The 25,231-nt window shown below is 47.0% G+C and overlaps 1 protein-coding gene across 4 annotated transcripts in view; it reads right to left on the minus strand.

Annotated features, from left to right (window-relative positions):
- Window positions 1-556: 556 nt before the first annotated feature.
- The window catches only part of XPNPEP1 (X-prolyl aminopeptidase 1), a 55,700-nt gene continuing 31,025 nt past the window's right edge, over window positions 557-25,231 (minus strand). For all 4 annotated transcript variants that reach the window (XM_014785715.2, XM_014785716.2, XM_087432568.1 and 1 more), the window contains 16 exons: window positions 23,731-23,823; window positions 23,252-23,395; window positions 21,406-21,501; window positions 19,161-19,242; window positions 17,430-17,640; window positions 15,709-15,798; window positions 15,048-15,098; window positions 13,518-13,576; window positions 13,308-13,385; window positions 11,001-11,072; window positions 9,340-9,400; window positions 7,529-7,598; window positions 6,432-6,605; window positions 5,663-5,739; window positions 4,321-4,419; window positions 557-1,109 (listed from right to left, as the gene is read on the minus strand). In XM_014785715.2, the coding sequence (XP_014641201.1) occupies window positions 981-1,109; window positions 4,321-4,419; window positions 5,663-5,739; window positions 6,432-6,605; window positions 7,529-7,598; window positions 9,340-9,400; window positions 11,001-11,072; window positions 13,308-13,385; window positions 13,518-13,576; window positions 15,048-15,098; window positions 15,709-15,798; window positions 17,430-17,640; window positions 19,161-19,242; window positions 21,406-21,501; window positions 23,252-23,395; window positions 23,731-23,823 (1,586 nt within the window). In that variant the 3' untranslated portion in view covers window positions 557-980. The remainder of the gene's footprint in view (window positions 1,110-4,320; window positions 4,420-5,662; window positions 5,740-6,431; window positions 6,606-7,528; window positions 7,599-9,339; window positions 9,401-11,000; window positions 11,073-13,307; window positions 13,386-13,517; window positions 13,577-15,047; window positions 15,099-15,708; window positions 15,799-17,429; window positions 17,641-19,160; window positions 19,243-21,405; window positions 21,502-23,251; window positions 23,396-23,730; window positions 23,824-25,231) is intronic.

Here is a 25,231-nt window from a genome sequence, read left to right on the forward strand (position 1 = left end):
CAGTGTAGCCCACGCCTCAGACGTCCCAGCCAAGGGGTCAGGGAGTCTGTTTTCCTATCCCCAACCGTGATGGTCTCAGGTCGCAGGGACGTTAACTCTGCCAACCATCGGGGCTTGCCTCACGTGCGCAAGTGGAGAGAAAGCCCAAGGACAGCGAATTGCAGGCACCTGCTGCTTCTAGAAGGTTGTCTACAGGAAGGAAACGGCGAGCACTGTGGTGCTACGGGTGGGATATCCGCAACGTATACTATGGGGTGGATCACGGAAGATCAGCACTTGCGACGTTATGATTTTTTGTTGTTTTATGTATACCAATGACATTTTAAAATCAGAGAAAAACTGATAAAAATACTCACCAAAACATTAGGTTTTCTAGAGAAAAGAAACAAAAAGGCTTACAGTTAAGCCAGGAAATATGAAGGGAGGGCAGGGATCTCTCCACAAAGGGGGCCTCCCATCTAGACAACGTCTGCCCCCGCGGCCACCAGCCCTGGAGATGAGCACACCTGACCTGCAGGGTGGGCAGGGCCATGAGGAAAGAGACGCTGAGACAAAGCTGTTTCGACACTTTATTCACTGGTCATAAATACAGTCCCATGAGCATGAAGGCGATCATGGATGCTGTACTAGCACCTGGGACTTGACCGTCACAGAGCGTCACTGTTCCACCACCACTGGCCAGAGAGCTCACTGCAGCTGCTCGGGGCGTCACCCTTGACCGAGTGCTCAGCTTTGTGGGGACCCTCCTTCTGATGCAGCAATTTTATTCTTAGCTCGTTCTCAACAATTTTAAAAAAATCATAAAAGATCGAGTGTTTGCAAGAAAATATCAAAGATGAGAAGATTGTCAGTTCTTCTTAGAGTCTAAAAGTAAAAAGGGGAGGTAAGGAAGAAGGAGAGGAAAGGGGAAAGATGTCAGGGCTCTGCCAGGTTTCTTCCTCTCCCCAGAGCATTTTACAAAAACAAAACCCAGGGAGGCATTAACGCTGTCTGGAGATGGGCTGTGTCTCTCTGATGAGCCACTCGAGAGCTTCCTGGCGGCCCTGCTTCTGTAGCTCCTTCCCGACCACGTCCCTGCAGGTGAGGTGGTAATTGTTAAGCCAGTCGCACTGCAAGAGAGGAGAAAGAGAGACAGGTATTCACCACCACACCTTCACCAGAGGCTACACAGGCCAACAGCGAGGGGCCCACGCCCTGAGAGCACAAGATGACAGCAGAGGAGCACAAAACCCTTCTCCCTGCTCTTGGACAAGTGACTTCCTTGTGTTCTATTTCCCTGGAAACAGATGGGACCAGGCCACATCACTGATGGTGAAAATGCTCCCAGAACAGTCTACGGCATGTGGACTGTCAATGACTGTGAGGAAACCATAAATACTTGATGGCAAGCCATGGGCTTTGGGCTTCCCTGAGCACAGAGTAACTTGTAACCAGGTATCCCCTTGACAGGACCCCGAAAAGGCATACCCACAGGCCATTACAAGAGAGACCAGGCAGGGGGTCTCCACTGCTGCACCCACCCGTGTGGCCTCGACTGCTGTGAAGACTCGTGCTGAGAGACACACCTGAAGCTGTCCTGCCAACACACTGAGTTTCCTACCCGATATCCCTCGACAAAGCTAAACAAACTAGGACGTGGGTCTTGTGAGTTTGGCTGTCTAGACGAACCCAAAACCTTTGGTGGTCAAGGACCGTGGCCCTGCAGAGTGGGGTAGGGAGTAAGCTTGACCTTCAGACCCTCAACTGAATGTGGCCACCACACCAGGAGATAAAACAGAGATAAAAAGGAAGTCAGTCTGAGAGGACTTGGTGCCTGGGTGGGGGCTGATCCACTGGACCTGAGGGCGAAAGGCCTGCAGCCGTAAAAGTGTGAAATCTCTCCCCCGGCTCTGAGAGATGAAGGCTGGAGGAAGCGAGTTCTACCAAGAGGACAACAACCCACTCCCTTCACTGTCTCTGAAGTGGGCCTGACCAGAGAGGAAGCGGCAGCGAGGCTGGCAAGACTGACACACAGTCTGGACCAGGTACCAAAGCCCAGCTAAGGGGTTGAGATGGGCACAGAGGGCAGACAGATAGTGTGCTGTCGTCAAGCAGCTTTGACCCAGCCAGGGCTCCCCTCTCCACTGGTAAGAGCCTACCAGCCCCTGCGGGGCGTGGGGGGAGGGAGGAGTGTCAAAAGGAAGCAAACTGCTATGGATCAGCAGCAAGGCCAGGCAGGGCCACAGGGCAACCTGCTGTCCAAAGCGGCTCAATAGTGAAGGTGACAGCAGCAGCCAACCCTGGGGCCACAGCGCAACTCCCAAGGCCCTTTTGGGTTGGGGAGCAGCCTCAGCGGGCCTGAGAATCATCCCGAAGGCCCTGACGGTCTGCAGCTGCCCATGTTCACGTCCCACCAAAGTCCTCTGCTGCCATCTGGTGACAAATGATGGGAATGCTGACCCAACCCAAAAAGTCCCTGAACTGACTGATAAGAGAATCTGTCTGGGAGATGGTAAAGGGCAATGACCAGGTATTTTAAAAACCCAGTGAACAGATTCTTGTTGTGGGGCATTACTGTGCCTTCAGACAGAATGAAGCCCCAAATTTATTAAGTAGTATATGGAAAGGGACCACTTCACTGAAAGAGATAATAAATTTACCCTGCTTGGTATATTAAATACTGTCATCTACTGTTATTTGTGGAAAATGCTTATGATCCCCAGGGTAAGAAGATATTATCTGCCCTATAAAAACTAACTGACCAAAATAATAGTTGAGTGATTTTGGTATGGAAAGTACAGTAATGAACCACTGGATAAGACAGAGCCCACTGGTCTACGTCCAATACCATTGGATGGCCTGAGTCACAGGTTAACAAAACTCTTTCTCCCTCAAGGAAAAATGGCCTCGCTTAACCTTCCTCATGTATTTCCCTCGATAAAGTGACATTTCATATGGGAGAAATGCCTCCTGATAGTACACTTTATGTGGACAGGAAGGACTGTGACCTAGAATTACTCGGTAAGAAGCCTTAACCTTGGGCTTCTAAGAATGTGAAATGACTGATTACTGGAAAGCCCCTTGCCAAGACCCTGGAAGCTGTACCCAAGGGCCATTACAAGAGATACTGGTTCCAGTGGGACACAAGGCTTCTAAGTAGGGTGGCTCCTGTGCCCACTTATGTATCTTGTCGCCCCTTCACCTAAGCCATCCCCTAAGGGGGTTGGAGAAAAGTCCCTGGACTGCTGGAGGGATTCTTCCCACTGAAGAGACACACCTGACACTGTGCTGCTGATAGGCTGAATTTCCTGTTCTGCATCCACCTACAAGCTGAATAAACCTGCATTGGCAGGGCCCGTTTAGGTCCTGTGAGTGGGGATGTTGGGCTGAGCCAAGGGCACTGATGGTCAAGCAGAGGTGCCCAGGCAGAGAGGAAAGCTAAGCAAGAAGTGGATGACCTTGCTCCGTCACCCATCTGTGAGCTGGGTAAGGCGGAAGAGGTTTCTAGCTGGGAGAATTCCATTCCACAGTCCTGTAGAAGGGGGCTCCTCTGGCCTCAGAGGCACTTCTCTTTAGCGCCAAGCACGAGGCCCAAGCAGGCCCCACTGAGGATACGTTCCTGCCTCAAGACGCGCTCAAAGGCCCCCAGGATGAAGCCAGCAGCTGCCTCAGGTAACAGAAACATCTTATTCCTCAAGTAACGGCCATGCTTGTCCTGCCTTTGGCTCCTGCCACTCATTTGCTTTTTGCCGAGACTTCTGACCATCTGCCTTGCTCTGTAATTTATGTCCCTCTGGCCTCTTTCCGTCTTCCTAGCTTGGAAACTGTTTTGTCTGTCCAGTGCTGTTACTGCCATGTTTTTGACCCTTGTCTCTGCTCTGACCTTGATCACCTGCCTGATCCCTCAAAGCCTCACTCCAGGTCCCCAGGCCTGCCACCTCACCTGGCCTCATGAGCCTGGGGATCCACCCAAGAATTTCAAGGGATTTTAAGACCTGTAATCCTCTGAGCTTGACAGCTGAGCACCGTTGTGCTCCTGCTTTGTGAAGGGTTGCATGCCCCGGAGTGATGAGAATAGCAGGGACCACCTCTCTCCTTATCTGTTTGAAAACTAGCATATAATAGATTTTGCTTCTCATTTCCTTAATGTTTCATGCAACAGAGGAAAACAATCTGGCATGTGCAATGGCTAACAGGCCCCACCACCCCTCTGGCTTTTTGTAAGGACCTAGGATATTCAGACTCAGACCTCTAACTTAAAAAGTGAGAATGGAGTAGAGAATATAGGGTAGCTCTCCACCCTCCACACTTCTCCCTCCCTGGAAGACTCCCTCTCATTACCTCTTTGTCTGTAAGAGAATCCACATCTATCATTTTGGTCTGTATTGGAACTAAAGTTAGAGGTTCAAAGGTCAGGCTTCCCCGGTTATTGAAGTTATACTGTGGGAAAAGAAAGAAAACAGAAGTTTTTACTCCTCTTTACCACAATGAACCACCATGAGGTCATTCCCACCAGACATGACCATCTCTCAGAGCCAGGTGTAACTAGGAATCAAGAAGTGGTTAGCTGGTCACCATTTTTAATAGGCACAGGAGGCACGATGAACACAGCTGACACCACTTTCCAAGAGCTGCTCTGCTGTGCAAACAATAGCCTATGCCACCAGAAAACCCAAATGAAGGCCTCCCAGCAGCAGGTCCACAAGGCTAATGTCTGCTGTGATGGAGAGGAAGTAGGGCCAGGGCATGGGGGCGTCTGGGCTCAGGGGAACCTCTGGTTTTGGTTTTCAAGATTCTGCTGGGGTATAAGTCCCAAAAATCACTTTAATAGTCAACCATGTGGCCTGCCTTGACCCAGCCAGGCCCATCAGGTGACAGATAACAGGTTTGTCCATTCCATGTGATATGGAACAGCCAGGGCACACAAGAGCATGCTGGGTCTCTGTTCCTGGCAGGGCCTTTGGGAAGGAGGCGAGAGGCCACTCTCAAGAACAGTGATTTCAATGTGGGCGCAGAGAGCAGATCCCTCCAGTCAACCTCCTTGCAGGCTTAGGAAGCCACTTCGCACCAACTGTTCAGTTTCCATAATCACCAATGGAGGAGGAGCAAACAGAGCTTCTAGGTAAAGCCTAGCACCTAAAGCCCTGCAAACTCTTGGTAATACTGATGAGGGAAAGAGCAAAATATCTGTCTTCCAGAGGGCAACACACCTGTCTTATTGCCTGCCTGTGGGGCCTGACCCATGGGCTAACTCAGGGTTCCTCAGCTTTACCTGACAAAAATCACCTGGGTGTTTATTGAAAATACAGTTTCCAGGCCCCGGCCCTGGAGATTCTGATTCAGGGTCTCCGAGGAACCCTTAAACAAGCACACTCCCCAACCCCCGGAACACAGGAGGCTTCGTGACAAGAAGCTGCCTCTAGTAAACTCAGAGCCCCGGATCATATCAACCAGGGGCCTGTCAGGGCTCCATGAGTTCCAGTTCTGGGTCCAAGTTCATTAAGGATTTTCTTTCTGGCTTTACAAAGGAGAGTAAATTCCAGGAAAGTCCCTGATATCAGGGGAAGGAGGCTCCATTTTGGCCCCAGAATGGCACACTCTTGGCTCCAAACACAAAAATCTTCATCTTTCCCCACTAAGGAATAAGGAAATTTTAAAAATAAATAAATACATAATTACTCACCTTGGTCTTCACGGGAACCACCAGGACAACATTCTCAATGCGAATTCCAAAAGCCCCGTCTTCATAATACCCTGGCTCTAAAACAAACCAAACCCCAAAATGAGAAGCGACCCATAATGAGGATGTTTGCACAGAGAAGCTTTCAAACCTGGGATGACAGCCGCGCCCCCCCAACCCCCCAGGGGAAGAGCCCACTCAATCCGCATGCAAGAGCCTAGAGATGCCTCCTCCTCCCACGTGGCCACTTTTAACAGGCCCTTGAGATACAGAGAGAAAGGCTCTGAAGTTCCCGAAAACTGGCTGCAGGGTAGGGAGTCCACTAACAGGGTACCCGCCAAATAATCACGGTGCTTATCCCTAAGACATGATGATGCAGGCATTAAAATATATTCACGAGGACTTGGTAATGGCATAGCAAAGGGCAATACATTAAGTAAGAAAGTAGAATATAGACAATATGTCCAGTATGATCTCAATGATAAGAAAAAGATATATACATATATGAAAGACCAAAAGCTAACATATCAAAATATTAAGTCATGTTTCCCCTGGGTGGCTGGATTACAAATGATTTTCATTTTCAGTCTCACTTTTTCTACATGTATCACATTTATAATTATAAAAGGCTATTGTTGTTGTTTAATTCAAGGTGACAGGAGGGGAAAATTATTTCCAATTTACTTTAAAATAATTACAATATAAGAAACAACAAAGAGCTTTCAAAAAGGCAGGAGGATCTATGCACACCCTCTATGTGAGGGACACCGACCATCAGTGACAATCATGCCTGCCTCCAAGGGCTCATCAGAGAACGTTTTATAACTGATGCCGCAAGGACCCTCGTGAACGTTCAGAAAAGACCCAACACCATGTCCCGTTCCATGCAGGTAATCCAGGCCTGAATCCCACAAAGCTGAGCGGGCGAAGGAGTCGAGAAGGTGGCCTGAAAGACACACAAAGAACCACTTGATATTTGTATAGTACTTTTCAATTTGCAAAGCACTTTAGAGATTAGATTTGTTATGTTTGGCTCCAGAAGGTGAAACAGAAACCAGTGGGTAAAAGTTACTGGAGGGTTCAGATTTCAGCCCGGCACAAGGAAGAACTTTCTAACAATCAGAGCTCCTGAGGAGGGCAGCTCAGAGCTCAGTCTGAAGCTGGAGGATCATTTGTCCAGGATGCCAGTGAGGGGATGGTCACCTGCAGCAGGTAAAGGCTGCGTTAGATGACATAGACATTCCCTTCCCAGCTGTGGGACGCCACGGTTTCAGAATTACAAAGGTGAGATTCTAACTAGACTGTAAGCAGGCAGACAGGCATAAGAGATGAGGAAACTGATGCCCAGGGAGATGAGTGCAGGCCCAATCTAAGCAGATTCAAGGTGCAGGTCTTGTCAACTCCCCGTCCGATACCCCACCCACCAGTCCCCAAACAAAGAGGTACATATCTGAAATCAGGCTCCCAGTAAAATAAATCCCAACAAGGGTCCTGAAAGGAGACACTGGCTCAGCATTGAAGGGCAGACAGAAGGCTGCACCAACTTCCATTTAGGCCCTGAGGCCTTCATGCCCTGCTGCCCTTTCCTGGGAGCCAACCACATGAGTTATCCAACACCATAAGTGGTCAGGAGAGAGGCATACAGCTGACACAGGGCCCCATGCTAAGCCTGGCTCCCTGGGAGGCTCTCAGCTCCGTCAGAGGGTCCAGGAGGCTCACTCGGTGTGGCACCCTCACTTGCCCTGGCTGGGCCTGAAGTGGGCTGGAGGCTGAGACAGCGAGGCGAGGACATGTTCTTCCACTCAGACTTAGACACGTTTGATGCCTGAACAAGAAAAAACCTGCCATATGACAGAAGGAACCACCTACCTTTGGTTCCAGTTGGGAAAATGGCTGCGCTCACAGCTATGTGGCCCTTGAGGACATATGTGAAGCATTCCTGCCAAAGAAAACCCAGGGGGCATGTTGCAGAACGGGCACAGACGCTCTCAACTTGTAGTTTTCTGGTAGTTCAGAAAACCTTGCCTCTGAAGGTTTTTTAGCAACGCCACAGAGAAAATCAGAGTAAAAAGGAAAAAATGTAGGCCGGCCCCGTGGCTTAGCGGTTAAGTGCGCGCGCTCCGCTATTGGTGGCCTGGGTTCCGATCCCGGGCGCGCACCGACGCACCGCTTCTCCAGCCATGCTGAGGCCGCGTCCCACATACAGCAACCAGAAGGATGTGCAGCTATGACATACAACTATCCACTGGGGCTTTGGGGAAAAAAAATAAATAAATAAATAAAATTATTTTTAAAAATTTTTTAAAAAAAGGAAAAAATGTGGTGGAAAAAAAACTTGGCCTTGGGATCAATTTTCCAGAAAATTTTGAAATTAAATTTAGGAAAAGAGAACTATCAGAGAGATGACCCCACAAGTCTTTCCCTTGTAATGAACATTCTGACCTACTCAATGTCATCTGTGCCCTGGAAAGACTGGGAGAGTACTAAGAAGTACTGACGACACTAGCTAGCATTCACTGAGCCACTCCCCTGTGCCCGGCACAACGCTAATCCCTGTGCACTTGACCCCACACTTCAGGACAGAGGCACTGCTGTCATCCTCACTTTACAGGGAAATGAAGTAGCACACCAGGTCGCACAGTTCTTAAGTGGCGGCATCTGGCCTCAGAGCCAGGTGGTCCTGCTCCAACATCTGTGTTCCTTACCACCATGCATACTCAGAGGTTATCCATACTGCCTGGACAAGAAAAGTGCTGTTTGGAAGGTCAGTGGCTTGCCAGTAAGGTGCAGAGTCAGGACTAAACTCCACTCTCTTCACTCTAGTCTGGGGCTCTTTCCACAGCACAAGAGTCACACCGAAGGTATCTGAACCCAAGGTCAAACTCTTCTAAGGTGCTGGTGCCTACAAATGGACAAGGCAAGAGACCAAAACTATGAAATCCACCCCGCTACACTGCATAAAACTCTCTTCCTTGGATAACCTTCCTGAAGGAGCTCCCTGGCAAAACAGATTCACTCAGAGACTCAACCAACATTCGCTGGGCAGTGACTATGATCAGGGAATTTGCTGGCTCATGGAGCCTTCACAATCAGCCTTGGAGGCAGGTACTTTTATCCCCATTTTTAGGGATAGTCTACGGGCTTCGTTCAAGGTCACGGAGCCAGTAAACGGTGGAGAAGATCTAAAGCTCAGCCTCAACTCCTGGCACACATCTCTCTACCTCACAGCTGCTTCCTCCTTTCCATGACAGAAAGACCAGAAACTGAGCAGTGTATGTCATTTCAGAGGGTTCCTAGAGAGTTGAGCCTATACATAGGAACAGTGACCTTGAAAAAAGAAGGGAGGTGGCTTTCAGAATCAAATCTAGACATTGTTTGTAAAAAGCATATATTTCACTACCCCACTCCCACCCCCAAAGAGATTTCCTGACTCAAGAGAAGGCCAAAGCTGTTTAAACTTGAATTTGAGCTGCTCTGACCTTAGCAGACAGAATGCTTTTAAACTTTCTCCAGTAATTAATTACATGGACGTCATAAAGCAGATAAGCCTGACTCCACAGTAATGAGCTATTTTACCATACCATATATAATTTTTACTTATTTATACAATCCCTTTTAAAAAAGCAACGCTCTTCTTAAGAAAGCAGAGAGGGCCTCTCGAGTTTTCTGCTCCACCTTACTTTCTCGTAGGCCGTAGGGGTCCCAAAATGCATGGTCCGGGTCACATCTGTGGTTCCATCCCTGTCCAAAAGAAAGGACAAATTAGTTTTCAGTCAAAGTAAGCTTTTGCTCAAATATGAGACAGACAAGAATGTGGAGAAATTAGAACCCTCATACACTGCTGGCAGACGTGTAAAATAGTGCAGCCACTTTGGAAAACAGTTTGCAGTTCCTTAAAAAGTTAAACATAGAGTTACCATATGACCCAGCAATTCCACTCCTAGGTAAATACCCAAGAGAACTGAAAACACACGTCCACATAAAAAAATGTACATGAATGTTCATAGCAGCATTATTCATAATACTGAAAAGGTAGAAACAACCTAAATGTCTATCAACTGATGAATGGATAAACAAAATGTGGTTTTATCCATACAATAGAATATTATTCAGCAATAAAAAGAAATGAAGCACTGATACACGCTACAACAAGGATGAACCTTGAAGACATTATGCTAAGTGATAGAAGCCAGATACAGAAAGCCATATAATTCCATTTATATGAAATGTCCAGAATATAATATAATCATATAATTCTATTCATATGAAATGTTCAGAATAGGCAAATCAATGAAGTTGTTACAAAAAATAAAATGAGACAAAGAATGAATGCAAGGACGGCCCGATGTAGTAGGAGTGAACTCAGTCAGGCCCTGACACACACACTCTTGGTCTACCATGTGAGGACTGTTTCATGGGAGACACCATCACTGGGGTTAAGAACGACAGGGAGGAGGCCAAAGGAAATAGGAGCCTGTTTCTAGCAAACGAGGGCTAAACTCCAATTTCTCCTGTCAAGATGGCAAGGGGTTTACTGGACCCTAAAAATACCCAAGCACATCTCTTAGAACACCCTAATCCACACCCCTAATACAGAAAAGATAACTTTCAAAATCCTGATAAAATTTAGAAGTAACACTATGCCCCAAGCAATCCCAATACCCTTAGCTCTAGGCTACTATTATTAACACCCACAGCTAGGCTGTGGTTTCCAGGTATCTGCTGAGCTCATTTAATAATTAGGTTCTCCATCAGCCACAGTCCCAACTACAGTGTGGAATGGAGCATTAAAAGGCCTTGCTCATGCTCTTAATGCAGAAAACACCTATTTCAGCTCCTCTTCATGGGTTCCACATCAAGACCCAACCAAACTTCAGGTTCTTCTCTGAGAAACTATTCTAGAGGATGACTATGAAAGCAGCAAGACATGAAGAAGGAAATTCGGATATTCAGGGGCATTCATTTATTCAAAATTAAGCCCTCACATCACATGGCCCTGGGGCCACTACAAGTCCAGGGAATGAGCAGGCAGTTTATGGGCTGAGACAGAAGACTTTCCAATGATTTTAAAAGCTTACTTTCAGTTATTTATTTGGTATTTAATAACTTCTGGCCAAGGTCTAAATATTTCCATCAAAGAGTCTTTTGTGGGAACAGAGTCACAACTGGGCTATTTCAACTAGGGGTGAAAAAAAGGACAAGACACGGGAATGATCCCATCAGCAGCTGGCACAGAACGAGATCACCAGCTGAGCACTCTCGGCTGGAGCCTGGCTGGTCCAGCTACTCAACTGTCTTGACTCAACGGCATCAAGTTCTACGGCAGCCCCGGGTCACTTACCTGTATTGAGCACCCGAGTCAATGAGGTACACCTCATCTAGTGACAAGGTCCTATCCGTCTCAGGGACCGGCCTAAGAAAGTAATTAAAAATTAATTATTCCACATATGTAAACACTTGCTGAATCCAGAAGGAGAGCATACAAGAGTTTTTGTACTGTTCTTAACAACTTATGTAAGTCTGAAATAATATCAAAATAAAGTTACCCAATAAGTTAATTATTTCAACTAATATTAACCTTCTATTCAAAGACCCAGTCAACCTATCTCCCCAACTAGATAAAGAGCTCAAGAGAAGGAAGAATACCGTATTTCTTTATATCTACCTCCATTTGTGTCTGGAACAAAACAGGTGCTCATGAGATCATTGTAAAAGCTACAAAAATAATAATCAATAGAAGCAACAGGACCAAGGTAGAGCCCTGGGAACTGGGAAGAGAGCAGCCTAAAGTCACCTGTCTTTTGAAGGGGGCTCCCAGGCCCCTGCCTCAGCCTCCAAAACCCTCCCTCAGTCCTGACCCCATCAGGTGCCTCCCCACTCGCTTCCCAGACCACCAGACAGGCAGGAGGTGAATGTCCCAATCTGGGAGAAAACTAAAGGAATTTCTGCTGGGAAAAGGAGTGAATCGTGATGCTCTTATGCTGGAGCACTTTCTTCAAATGAACATGAGGCATTTTTATAAAGTGATCTGATCTCCCCATGCCTTTTCCAGACGTTATCACTGTGCTGCAAAATGTTAAAAGGGATGAGAGCATTCCAAGTCTCTTTCCTGCAGCTGAGAGAGGTTGTCCTTCCTTTCCAGGCACCACCCCCTCTTCAGCAATAAGAGCAGCCAGTGTGCACTCGAGCCAAATGACTGAAAAAGACAACTGGACATGGGCCCAGCTCCAGTGCCCTGCCTCTCAACAGGCTTCCAAGAGCCACAGTGAAGAAAGACCAAAGGAGAAGCAAATTTCTCCCTCCTTGGTCTGAAATTGTTTAAAGTGTTAATTATAGGCAAAATTCTAGAACAGTATCCAGCCAGGAAATTCACCACCTGAGTTAAACATAAGACAAAAACTGAAGTCCTTTTGATATTTAATGTTGGAACAGAAGCATTAATGTAAGAGAACTGTACAGTGACATCTGTGACTGTCTCCCACACACAGTTTCAAAATCTGCCCCAAGACTAAAAACTCTAAAAGCAATTATTAAAAAGGGGAGGAAAAAAATCTGTGTCCAAGTACAGCACAGTGAGATAGACCACATGTTCTTTCACTGTGCACATCACAAATGGGAGCAAAGAACTCAAAATGCCCAACACAAGGCAAAACCATTTGAGCTGAGCGAAGCTGAACCTGAAGCCCAATGGCCAAGCCTAGCTCCATTTCCCACCATCTGCATAGGCGGATCTATCAGTCCTAAACTTATCAGTGCCCTTCTTGTCTCACAGTGCAGGGACACTCGGCTCTGTGGGTTCATGGGCTCTTATAGGTCATCTGGTGAAAATCCCCATAGGCTAAGGTGCCAAGCTTCAAGCCTATGGGGAGGGAAGAGAGGGTGCCGATTATCTCCCTAACCATAACAGGGTGCTCCACAACCTAGTGATAAGTTTTTCTGGTATGGAGGTGATGGACCTCACAAGATGTTTGGACTAGTGCATCAAGAAGGCTGCCATTAGCAGGAAAGAAAATCATTAAAAAATTCTACTCGGGGCCGGCCCCGTGGCTTAGCGGTTAAGTGCGCACACTCCGCTACTGGCAGCCCAGGGTTCGGATCCCGGGCGCGCACCGACGCACCGCTTGTCCGGCCATGCTGAGGCCGCGTCCCACATACAGCAAGTAGAAGGATGTGCAACTATGACATATAACTATGTACTGGGGCTTTGGGGGGGGAAAAAAGGAGGAGAATTGGCAATAGATGTTAGCTCAGAGCCAGTCTTCCTCAGCAAAAAGAGGAGGATTAGCATGGATGTTAGCTCAGCGCTGATCTTCCTCACAAAAAAAAAAAAAAATTCTACTCATCGAGATTCAAGGGCTATGAATGCAGATACTGCAACCTCAGAAGGAAGAGAGACAACCTGCTTGACTACATCATGGAGAGTGTTAACGCCATACATCTGAGCCTAAGAGGAGGCTCCCAAAAGGCAGAGGCTTGAGGATTTAGAGAAAATAAGACCTCAAAGGTCCCACTGCCCATATAAGAACAATCTCAACAGACACACGGAGGTGCTGCTGGGGCCTCTGGTAAAATAATGTCTCTCCCCTGCTCAGGCTCCTGTGCAGAAGCAGCAGCAAAGCCAGGCAGCGTGCTCCTCCGCATGCCTTACGCGTAGTGAATGATGGCGCCGTTGGCTCCCGTACTGGAAATCGTTGGGAAGCTCAGGTCCACAAAGTCAGCCTGTTGCCTGGAACAGAAGACACACAGAGCAGAGTGGCGTAAACGTTTTTCTTGTGCTGAGAGTCAGGGCCCTCCCGCCTCATTTAACTCACCAAGGAAATGAGTACAAGGTTCATGGGGCCCCCAGATGGAACTTTACCTGCGGAATTCCTCAGCTTTGTCAGCAGCTGAGATCTCCGTCACACCACCTTTGGGCACCTATAAGGAAGTTGCTTATAAATCATCTGGTGGGATAAATTCATGTGTGTCCTACATGTTAAAGGAGGTGCATTAAAAGCTAACTTTTTCCTCAATTCCCATATCCCAACTGTCCCTCTACAGGACACAGCTTACGTCTCATCTTTAACAAGTAGGGAATTTCCAAAGACTCTTACCCAAGTTATCTAAAGTAGAAGGGTTTCTATCCGTTTAATTTTTCACTCAACTATCTTGCCTAAGTATTATATCCTGAAACCTCCCAAAACTTAATACATCAAAGCTTAAAAATTCAAAAGCATGCCCTCCTAGGATATCATCCTAAGAAAGTCACCCTAAATGAATAAAAAAGATAAATGCGGGGGCCAGCCCGGTGGCGCAAGCGGTTGGGTGCGCGTGCTCCGCTGCGGCAGCCCGGGGTTCGCTGGTTCGGATCCCGGGCGCGCACCAACGCACTGCTTTGGCAAGCCATGCTGTGGCGGCGTCCCATATAAAGTGGAGGAAGATGGGCATGGATGTTAGCCCAGGGCCGTCTTCCTCGGCAAAAAAAGAGGAGGATTGGCGGATGTTAGCACAGGGCTGATCTCCTCACAAAAAAAAAAAAAAAAAAAAAGATAAATGCAAAAATATTACAGTTATTGATAAGTGCAAAAAAATTAAAAACAATCTAAACATTTGAAAATAGGAGAAAGCGGTAAATAAATCAGTCTAGCCACTAAACACAGTCTCCATTTGGATCTTTTTTTTAAGGCCTCAAAGCACATGGAAATGCTCACACTATGACACCAAGTGAATAAAATAGACAAAATACAAAATCATATCTGTACACTGAAAGACATGTAAAAATGAAAAAAATCATTGAAAAAATGATTTAAGCAGGTGAACAATAGCCAGAGGGAAAAACATCGTTACACTGATGGGAATAAGAGTGATATTTTCTTTTTCCAATTTAAGCTACTTTTAAAGAGTTGTTTATATAATATTTAAAGGGAATATGATATTGTTTAATAACAGCACAAAGAAATCACCCTCCTGCAACTACAAGAAATGAAAGGGCAAGAAACTGATGACCAAGAGTCAATTTAACATAAAAAGTTTTATGGCTTAAATTGAAGTTCAGAATGTACACAAAGATCTTTTTCTCTTAATACAATCAGCTTGCCTATAATATCATGAGAATCATTTTTCCTTATACTGACATTACATTTAGTTACAAGACAATTCTTTAACCCAAAAAGGATCTACTCTGTTAAGGAATTTCTTTCTTCATCCATGTTACTATTTTCTAAATTAAAAAATTTTTAAACACATACATACCAAATTTCCACAAACTATTAAATAGAAAATACTAAAATTAGATCAAGATCTTAGACCTCATGGTCATCAGAGCATAGAGGATGCCACGGTTAGAATCACATGTAGATAATTTCTGAATAATCTATATCCATGTGTTAAACAACGACTAAGAACCAACCTCTTTCTCCAGCCAGTTAAAGAGTTCACAGAGGGCAATGGCATCTTTAATCTGTGCAAACAATGGAGACATTTCCTAAGTTATTACTGAAAATCAGATGGGCAGATTCAGAGCCCAGCCCTAGTGTGATACCGAAAGGGCTGCTCCTACAGGGCCATAAACTATCAGCAATCAGCGAACAAGTCTGCAGCAATTCCCACTAACAGTGAAAGGGCTCCTCTGCTGTTCAGCAGTTCAAGCACAGTCAGGGAGGGGCCCGCCATGGAGCACACGCGGCTCCCTCAGAGGGTTCACTCCTGTCCTACACAAGCAGGAAAGACAGGCCACTATCAAAAGCCATCTCTGGGCCCCAAATCTCTCTAGATCCACTGCTGGCCTTGAAACACAATCTGGGCCTTTTAAGAGGCTTCATCTTCATTATTATTATCAACATCACCACCATCATCTACACTATCATCATCAATACCTCTTTTCGTGTTGCATGTTATATTTTGTAAAGATCTAGCCCATCGAGTACTTTATTTCATTCTCTCAGTAACTCCCTCTGGAAGGCTCAGAGAGGTTCCAACCTGTGCCAGGCTTAATGCCACACAGCAGGTGAGGGAGCTGAGCCTCCTGACCACCACACATCCCTCTCTTCTGCACAAGGTGCTTTACTCACGTGAGCTCGCCTCATGCCTTCTGATTCGGCAGAATTCTTCACAGCTTTGGCAATGCAGATAGGGGTGTAAGGCATACAGCAGCGATGATCCTGGGGCAAAGGGCAGTAATATGGGAAATCAAGCCTGGCTCCACTCACCCAAGACCAAGGCAATCACCTCTTCACCCAGCTTAGGACCACACTTAGGACTAATCATTTGAAGAGCTCCCACTCAGGACCCACCCAGCCATCCCCTGGGGCCTGAAGATCTGCCCCTTTTGTTGATAACTCTGAGCATGACAAAAAGGGTTTGAGCTCATCCAAAAAGATAAAGTACATCAAACAAGGTATTTCTCTTCTATCCCGCACCCGCTTAGCTCTTTGAGACTGCTGGCTGCCAGCCATCAGCAAGATACTGCTTTTCAAGCCTCCATGGCCGTGGTCAGAGTTCACTAACGGATCAAAGCTTGACCGACATAACCCCTTTCTTGCTGCACAAAGGAGGCTTTTTTCCCCGTCTGAGGATGCACATGACCGATGAGGGAGGGCTCCTGCTCCTTCCCTCTTCTCACTCAGGAATCATGCGTCAGCTACTATTAATGGTCTGATCTTAAAGGGCTGAGGAAGACCCTTCCCAAGCTGAGAACAAGCTAGAATCCAGCCCTATGTATAGCATGGGGGATTTAGCACCATCTTGCACTTGCACAGAGCTTCTCCAAGGGCTTTCAAGGGCTTCTCCAAGGGCTCTCTCCACCCTCCCTATTCTCTCTCTCACATACATACCCCTCACGAAACGAAGAAGGCACGATCCCCACTTAGGTCAAGGAAGTAAAGGTCTGAGTAACTGAGTGGCACACAGTGTGACAGTGACAGGGGTGCAATGGCAAGCCAGGTCTAGAGGGCCAGGCCAGGGCTCCTCCCAGGATAGCCCACTGCTTAGGGGAGAAGAGAAGACATCGTTGGCCTTGCCAAAGGGCACTTGGCAGCCAGAGGCCCAGGGCAGGACAGTCAAAAAAGTTATATCTAAGGTGGCTTGGATTCCAGTCCTGCCCCAAACCCTAGTTAATATAAGGGGACAGGTGTCAGCTGCTAGCACCACTCAGCAGGGGCTCAGGCGAGGGCTGGGCTATCACTACCATTTAACCTTTGACAAATCCCCAACTCCCGAAGCCTCCCTGGGCCTTCAGGTCTCCTTAGCCATAAAATGCGGTGAGGGAGGGGAGTGTGGAGCAGTGTTTCCCAGACTTCCGATACACCCATGCCACCTGCACAGCTCCTACCCTAGCTGCCTACCCCCTGGACCCATATTTGCTTAACACTTTCTTTAGACTATCTTTAAATAAACGTAGTGTATTAAATCCAACTTTGACTTAAGAAATAATTTTTATAATATGTGGTCTCATATGCTAGTTATATTTTTTTCTAGTATACACTAAAATGCTTTTAAAATAGATATATTTAAATAAACCTAAGTATTATTGTGTATCACCTAAAATCATCTCTCATGCCACATTTTGGAAAACACAAGACTCAATGGGTTCTCAGGGGCCCTCAGACTTTTAATATGGCTCCAGCCCAAAGGGCTCATCCAGGGAGACAACACCTCTGATATAACAGCCAGTCCTGGAGATCTGCCTGAACAACCTCTGCTTCAAAGACAAAGCTTCACAATGCCAGAGCTGGGAAGGGCCTGGCAGCTGGAGTATGGCAGGGTTTAGATGGGCCTCAGAGGGACTACCAACCTTGGGGATGGCCTCGCTCACAGCATAGCTGGCCTTGTCGCTGACCCACACCTTCTCCCTCGGAGAGAGGTCAGCGCACAGGCCCTTGAGTTCACTCAGGATGGACTTGTAGGGAAGCACTTGGATTCTGTATTCAGCTTCCAGGCCCAAGTCAAGAAGCAAGTGCCCCTTCACACTGGGGGCGTCTATGCGGTCACCGTCAATGAAGAGCCTGCAGAGGGGCCAGAAGTGAGGTGACAGAAAAAGGCAGGCATGTGAGTGGGGGGATGAGAACACAGACCCACACATACACAACAGGCTCCATCTTCTGGCAATCAAAACCAAGCAGCTTTTCCTTCTTTCCCATTCCCTGACCAAATCCTCTTCTCCAAACTGCGTTCCCTGTCCCTGTGTATGTGACCACCATCACCCAATTCCCCAAGCCAGAACCTGGGCGCTGTCCTTCTTGATGCCCCTGCTTCCCTCTTTCATTAAGATCTTTGGACCCACAGCCTAAATCTCCCTCAAATCTCTCTAGCTTTAGCTATAGCCTTGCCCAGTCACCGCCCAGGTTCAGGCCACTACCATCTTTCACCTGGATTAATGCCACAACCTCCTAACGGGTCTCCCTGCCTCCAGTCTTCCCTACCCATCCTTTTTTTCACAACCATTTTATTCTTTATGACTTATACATCTGATCATATAGGTCCCTGGAAAAATTCATTCAATAGCTCCCCAGGGTCCTCAGGATAAGCCCAAGCTCCTGAACTCAGCTCACAAGGCCTTCCTTTACACAGCCCCAGCTCACACTCTGGCCTCAGACTCCATGTCCCGACCACGCTGAACCACTCCGAGTTCTCCACACGCACTGTGCTCTCTCCTGCCCAGAGCCTCTGAAAATGCTTAGATCACCATTCCCCCTCCTCCTCGTCCCTCCTTCACCTGGCTAACTCACACGTACCCTTAATCTCTGCTTCCATATTACCTTCCCTGAGAGTCTCCTCTGACCCTCAAGTCTAGGTAGGCCCCTCCTATACCACCAGTACCCATCCCACTGACAAGTCAGTGCCCACTTATGTGCCTGAATCCCCCGAGGAGACGCTCATCTCCCCAACTCTAACCTGGGACCCTGTCTGTCTCACTCACCCCAACACCCATTAGAGACCCTAGCACAGAACAGCCACTCAGTAAACGTGCTGTCTGAATGCAGAAAGCCATCCAAATAGAAGAGCAATGGCAGGAAGGCCCCAAGCAATGCTTTAAAAGATAAACTGACAATTCAATAAGGCACGACTCAAGGTTTTCCTGCGTCATTTCCGAGTCTTTGAATTGACTGGGTTTATGTGCACTGTGGATCCAGGACTGAATAACTGAACCTATACACCCCTCTGGCTGTTAGAAAACTCCTGGAATCAAATGTGTGGGCTAAACAAGACTCTGCAGCAGGAATTTTGTGAACTAATCTCACTCTCTCTGTTCTGATGTCCTCGCCTACTTATTTTTTTATCTTATAGTACCATAGAGACTTTCACAGATTTCAAATCATTGGGGGGATTAAAAGAGAGACAGGAAATAAATAAATATCTACTGTTAAGGAAGACAAGAAGGGGAAGGAAAAAAGGCAGTAAAAGGACAGAGCAAGAAAAAGCAGCGCATCAGTCAGGCATGACTGGTGGGCTGGGACCAGAAAGGGGAGCCCAGGGCCCCGAGGAGCTGTGGGCAAGGACTTTCAGGTGTGGGGCAAACACTCACATGATCGTCTCTAGTCCTATGATTGCATAGGAGAAAAATACCGGATTGTGCTCCACATCTGACCCTCGGAGATTGAACAGCCCTGAAAAAAAAAATAAAGTCCCTGTCACCTGCTTGACTTGAGATTTTTAAGGGGTAGCTGGTAGGAGGAGGGATGAGCTTTGGCTTGCTATGGAAAGACTGGGCGGCATCTCTCAGAAAAGCAGGGAACCTTACTTCCTGGTTACACCTCTGAGCTGCAATTGCTCATGTCGGCCAAATGATGGCACCAGAACCCTTTCTTTTGCCTCCACATGACTGTCCCGAGAAGGGAATGGAAGAGTTATTAGTCAGAAAACACCAGAAATGCCCTCGAAACAAAGAGTTGAAATGGTCCGACTGGTGGTGACCTGCCAGGCCTGAGCTTGCAGCAAAAAAACCTCTGGTGCTCCCAAATAAAGGGGAAGGAGCCAAGCACTGTCTCTTCTGAGGCAAATGATCTAAAGGAACAAACTGAGACCCAGCCGAGGGAGGCCAAATGAGGCCCTCCCTGTAAGAGTCAAGGAGCCCACGGAGGCGGAGCTTCCGGCAGAGGAACAAAAGCAGTGAGTCAGTGGAGCTTTGGCCCATGAATGAAACCCGAGCCTGGGCCCACCCATGGGTCGGCTGTGGTGCGGCTGGGTGAGGGACCCGCCAACAGCCAGAGGCAGGGCGTTTGGTGAGGTCACTGTATGTCTGAGAAAGCAGAGGGGCCAGCAGAGCACACAGCTCTGGTCCCAGAGCTTCCAGCTGCCTGATGCTTGCTCTCTCGTGAGGCTCAGACTACAAAAAAAGACCCTGGTGTAAAAAGTACTGCCTCTATTTTTAAATAATGGTTTCTCAAAGTAAAGCAATGAGGCAACATTTTTTACCTATCAGACTAGCACTTTTTAAAAAATGATAGTACGTACCTGGGGCTGGCGAGGGTGTGGCAAGATGAGCATATTCATATACCACTGAACAACCTTTCCGGCAGGTAAATGGCAAGAAGGTCAAAAGCCCTACCACATACAGATCCTTTAAGCTGAATACCACCCCTAAAACCCAACCAGAAATAGGAAGAAGAAAATCACCAGAAACTAAGACACAGATTTTGATGCACCAAGATTTTGATGGCAGCATCATAACAAAATCATAAGAAAACTGGAAATAACCCAGAAGTCATCCTTAGGGGAATGGTTAAGTAAATGTTGGTATAACCATATGATGGGATATTTAATATTCACTTTAAATTATGCTTATATATGTCCAGAATATACTAATACATTAAAAAACCAAACTACAAAATTATATATGCACTCAATATTAATAGTGATTATCTCTGGGTAACAGGATTACAGGTGATTTTTTTCTTCTCTCTACTTTCTCTGCATTTTCCAGGTTTTCCACAATGGGGATGGGTTTTTTTACTAATGAAAAGGAGAAATTAGCTTTATATGTTATTTTCTCTGATTCTGAGGTTATTAGGTAAATTAGGGATACAAATCACTGATACACTTGACAAAGTTCTGGGGCTGGGGAATGGAGAATTAGGACACTGTGTGGTACGGTCTCTTTCTCTAGTGAGAAACTAAAAAGATAAGGCAGTGCCTCTTCTCAGTCACCCTAGGTCAAATCCAGTCAGAAAACAGCAGACAGAACAGGAAGGTTCAACCAGCTTGCTGCAGGTTCTAGAAGACGACAGAAGGTATTGAATAACTGCATGAGGGTGGTTTAAGGTCTGAAGATTGAGAAACTGCTATTATATCAAAAGGCTTGGTGAAGAATTTCCAGTTCCTGAGTTTTCTGAGGTAGAAACATTTCTAGAACATTTTTACTGTGAAGGCCTTGGGGAAAAGTATAAAGAAAAAGAAAAACTAAAGAAAAAAAAATCTCCTATGATCCCACTTCTACAGAGACAGGTGAATGTTGACAGACATAAAATGGAGGAAATGTCCTTCCTCAGAGGTGTCACAGTCCTGAAGAGACTGGCTAGAGGTGGACATCACCAGAGATTTAACATCAGCCCTTGGCTGTAATATTACTCTGGGCCAGGCTACATTCCCCTCCCCTACTCCCAATAATTCTTTCTCCATCCTACTTGACATATCTTACACCTATTTGGTGACACTGTCTTTGGCTTATTCTCTGGCCACTCAGAAAGCTGAATGGCATGAACACACAGATTCCCAGAGAACCAAAGGAGAGATTGGGTAACAAGCCCAAACAGTGAAACCAGAGCACTCACATGCAATCTCATCCAGGGCAGTGACCACAAACCACACGACGTTCCTCTCGGCCATTTTCAACCGAAGGTCTGCAACCTTCTCCTTCCAGGAGATGCCTGCAAGAAGCAAATGTGCTTGTGACTCCAGCCCTGGTCTCAGGGACCTGCGGGAGCCAAGTGAAAGAACCCATCCCGAACGTTCTTAACCAGCACCACATCTTAAAAGAAGCATGTTGCTTAAGCAGACAGGAGGCCTAGATTCAAACCCGACACAAGAGGTGTGACTCTCTCTAAGCCAGTCGACTTTCAAGAGCCCCTTGCCTCCCAGCAAAATTAATTCATTTGTTCATCCAACGAATGTCTATGAAGCATCTAAACTTCCCAGGCAGAGATATCTGCCACACACTGTGCTAGTCACTGCAGTTACAGCTCTGAGTGATATCCAGTCCCTGCCCTCAAGGGGCTTACAATCTAGAAGAGAAGACAGACAATTAAACCAACAATTGTTTACACTTCTATATAAAGACTGATGCAACAGAACAAGCACAGGGAGCTTTGAGAACATACTACCCAGAAAAGAAAACTCACCCAGTCTTAGAGGTCAGGGGAATATCACCCACCACTTTACATTCTTGGAGCCGTGAGACTCCCCTTTCAGAGCTAAGACCTAGGAATTCCCCACAGTCTGACTCACTGTGACTACTACTTCCAAATCACACTTGCCCTGTCAGAGACAGCTGGGCCTCCCTGCTGCTCCCCAGAATGAAACTGTAGCCCTAGAGGAGCTCACCCCATCACACCACCCCACCATGAAACGGCACTTGTGACTCAGGTTACAGCCACCTATAAACAGGGTAGGCAACTGTCTTATTCACCCAGCACCTAACACAGTATCCTGCACATAGCAGGCACTCACATGTTTGCAGAACAGAAGTCTTATCAGCAACATATGCTCTCCCCTCGCCTACAAGCAATAAGTCAGAGCCTCTGCATCAGTTAAAAAAAATTCAAAAAAACAAATTCTAAACATGCTGATAGAAAATATGTAGCTGACCCTGGGCCACTCACTGGACCCACCCCCCCCAATCTGTGATACCCTCCGGTGAGGGTGTCACAAAGAAAGCAAGCTGGGGGCTGCCCCCACAAGCAAACGCTGCTTTGAAGATGAGCTCGGGAATGCTGTTTCAAACTTGGCTGAGAGTCTGGGCTGTAATGTTTTCTTCCCAGGACCCCTCTGGGCAATCTGCCTACATTCCAGACATCCCCATCCACCTCTCCTCTTCTGTTTCTATAGCAAGCCTCCCTCCCCTGCAGCCCCACCTCCCAGGCCTCTCTCTGCACCCCTCACTGTTCCATAAATCCTCACTTTTGTCTCCCACAAATGGTTCACAGAACTTGCTCCTCACCCACCACTATCACACAGGCCAAAGAAACCCAACCACACCCCAAAGCCTCTAAAGCAGAAGGTACAAAATGGAGGGCAGGAGGCTTCGGAAGGTAAACCTACAAACGCTGGCAGAAGAAAAGTAAATGCAACCTAGAAACCTCTAGGCTCTGTTTCCAATACCAGACATGTTAGAGGGGCAGTCAGCAACTGAGTGGTAAAAAAGCCTCTTAGCAGCACCCAAAGGTCTGCCCGGAAGAGCTCTGCAAGAATCAACTATGCTGAAGGCAGTGGCAAGTAGGTGGCCACAGCGGAAACAAATAAAGCTCCTGTTTTCATCAAATGCCCCACTGTGCCAGGGTAGAGCAAAATCCTCCCATCAGCTCAAGCTTGACTTTGATTCAAAGGACTGGGATGGAGACAACGGTGACAGGTGGAGGGGATGATGGCTGGGGACCCCGTTGGGTGCAGCATGGTTCTGACCTGTGTAATCCAGGCCCAGCGTGAGAAGGGGCTTGCATGGGCGCTCAGGACGGTCTGTCCAGATTTTGTCCACAAGGTTCTCCTTGACAGGAATGAGGTGGTGGCCGGCGCTTCTCAGAACCTTGGCCATCTTCTTCCAGTAATCTGGGGAAAAACACACGTGGGCCAGTCATGCGTGAACTGAATGCCCATTTCAGCTGAGGCAGGCAGCAGAGCCTTGAGAGCCAGGCGCCTTCTGAAAGGATCCTCCCATGGCCCGGTGCTGGGTGTGCAGGACGAGGAACTGCAAGAGGACATCTTCACCACCAATGGCCTTCCCCTGCCTCTATCAGAACTCCTCTCCTGACTCTGACCTTTATCGTGACATCAAGTCACGTTGAGCCCCGAAATGTTCCACACCCCACAAGCAAACAAGGAGGATAGAGAGGCATCTAGAACCCACTTCCTCACCCAAGCCAGAAGGATCCAAGCTCACTCACCTGTAGGAATGATCAGTGGGTCCACACCAACCCTGGATCCTTCAGGAAGTACACTCACCAGCCAGTCTTCCTGAGTTGGTGTGTCCTTCAGACCTATGGAGAGAAAAACTGATAAGAAACAATTCCCAGTGAGCCCAAGCTCCTCGTCCTGCCCAGAAAGATGCAATTCACTGACATCATGATAGCAGGGTCTTTATTAAGCGTCTTCTTTAAGGTAGATTGGCAGCACTTGGAAAATCTGAACTCCCTTAATCCTGGAAGGCTGCAAGAAGTGTAAGATAGTATATAAGGAAAGCATAAGTTAAGGGTTAAGGGTTAAGACCAAAAAAAGGCAAGATTTTCATTTGACCCCTGGTAAAAATGGCAACCTGGGAATCAATGCAACATAGGTACATGGTATCATCTTGCAGATCATCTCATCAGCCTTTGGTCACTTTACTACTACCGGTCCCTTGAGGACAACTTGGGTGATGATTTGGTGAAGGCTGGGAGCTGGGGGCCTCCCTCACACCCCACACCAGGTAAGGCAAACACATGCCACGGTGCCCTCCCTTCATTGGAAGGCACAGTGGCAGAAAGAAGGCCCCTACCCCACGACCAGGCCTGACTGGACGGCTGAACACAAGTCTTGGCAGCAAAGAAATCTTTCCAAAGATTATAAGAGGGACACACAGGCACCTGTAATTATCATCTTTAACATGGCTCCCTACACTTCCCAACTCCCAAGAGCAAACAGCCCTTTCTGTTTCTAAGAGACTAGTCATAGGACACCAAATAAGCTTCAAGAAGGGAACTCAAATTATTTTTTATATTCTAGTTTTTTCTTTAATCCAAGCCAATATTTTCTATGTTTGGGGTGTATACTTTTTAACTAATCAGATTTTTACTACACAATTAATATCTTGGTGAAATGTACGTATATTTAGAGTGAAAGCTCACATATTCTAAAATAGTACTTATCATTATTATTTTCTCCATTGACTACTACTGATAACCACATAACCACAGAAGGGAAGTTCCAAGGTTTATAAAGAAATGAGCTCATGAATCTCAGTTCTAAAAACTTGCCTAAAAGCTGGCACTGAGTTGTTATTTTGCTCTTTGATTCTTTCCTATTTTTTTTCAAACCGCTAAACAAGCCACTTACTAATGAAGCTTCTTTTAATGCCCCTAGTATAACTTGCACAGGATGAAGTCACATGATTTCCTAGCAAACAGATATTTGGCTGTCAACCCCAGGGATGAATCACTCACCAACCAAAGCCCCAGAATCTCCCTACGCCGGAGAGACGCCTGAGGAAAGGTGGCCTTAGGGAAGAGACAGCAAACAGAGGGGCTTGGAAGGGAGAAGGACTCACCCTCCGGGGCCGCCACATACCTGCTTTAAGGAACAGGCTGACAGTATTCCCACCTCGGACACTCTGACCCCCAAAGAGCGAACAGACCTGACAACTGGAGACGTGGGCCCCAAAGAGAGATGCCCACACCCCAGGGTACACTA

This window comes from Ceratotherium simum, chromosome 6 (assembly GCF_057802395.1).
Source record: "Ceratotherium simum simum isolate JZ-2026a chromosome 6, ASM5780239v1, whole genome shotgun sequence".
In the NCBI taxonomy this organism is placed as follows: Eukaryota; Metazoa; Chordata; class Mammalia; order Perissodactyla; family Rhinocerotidae; genus Ceratotherium; species Ceratotherium simum.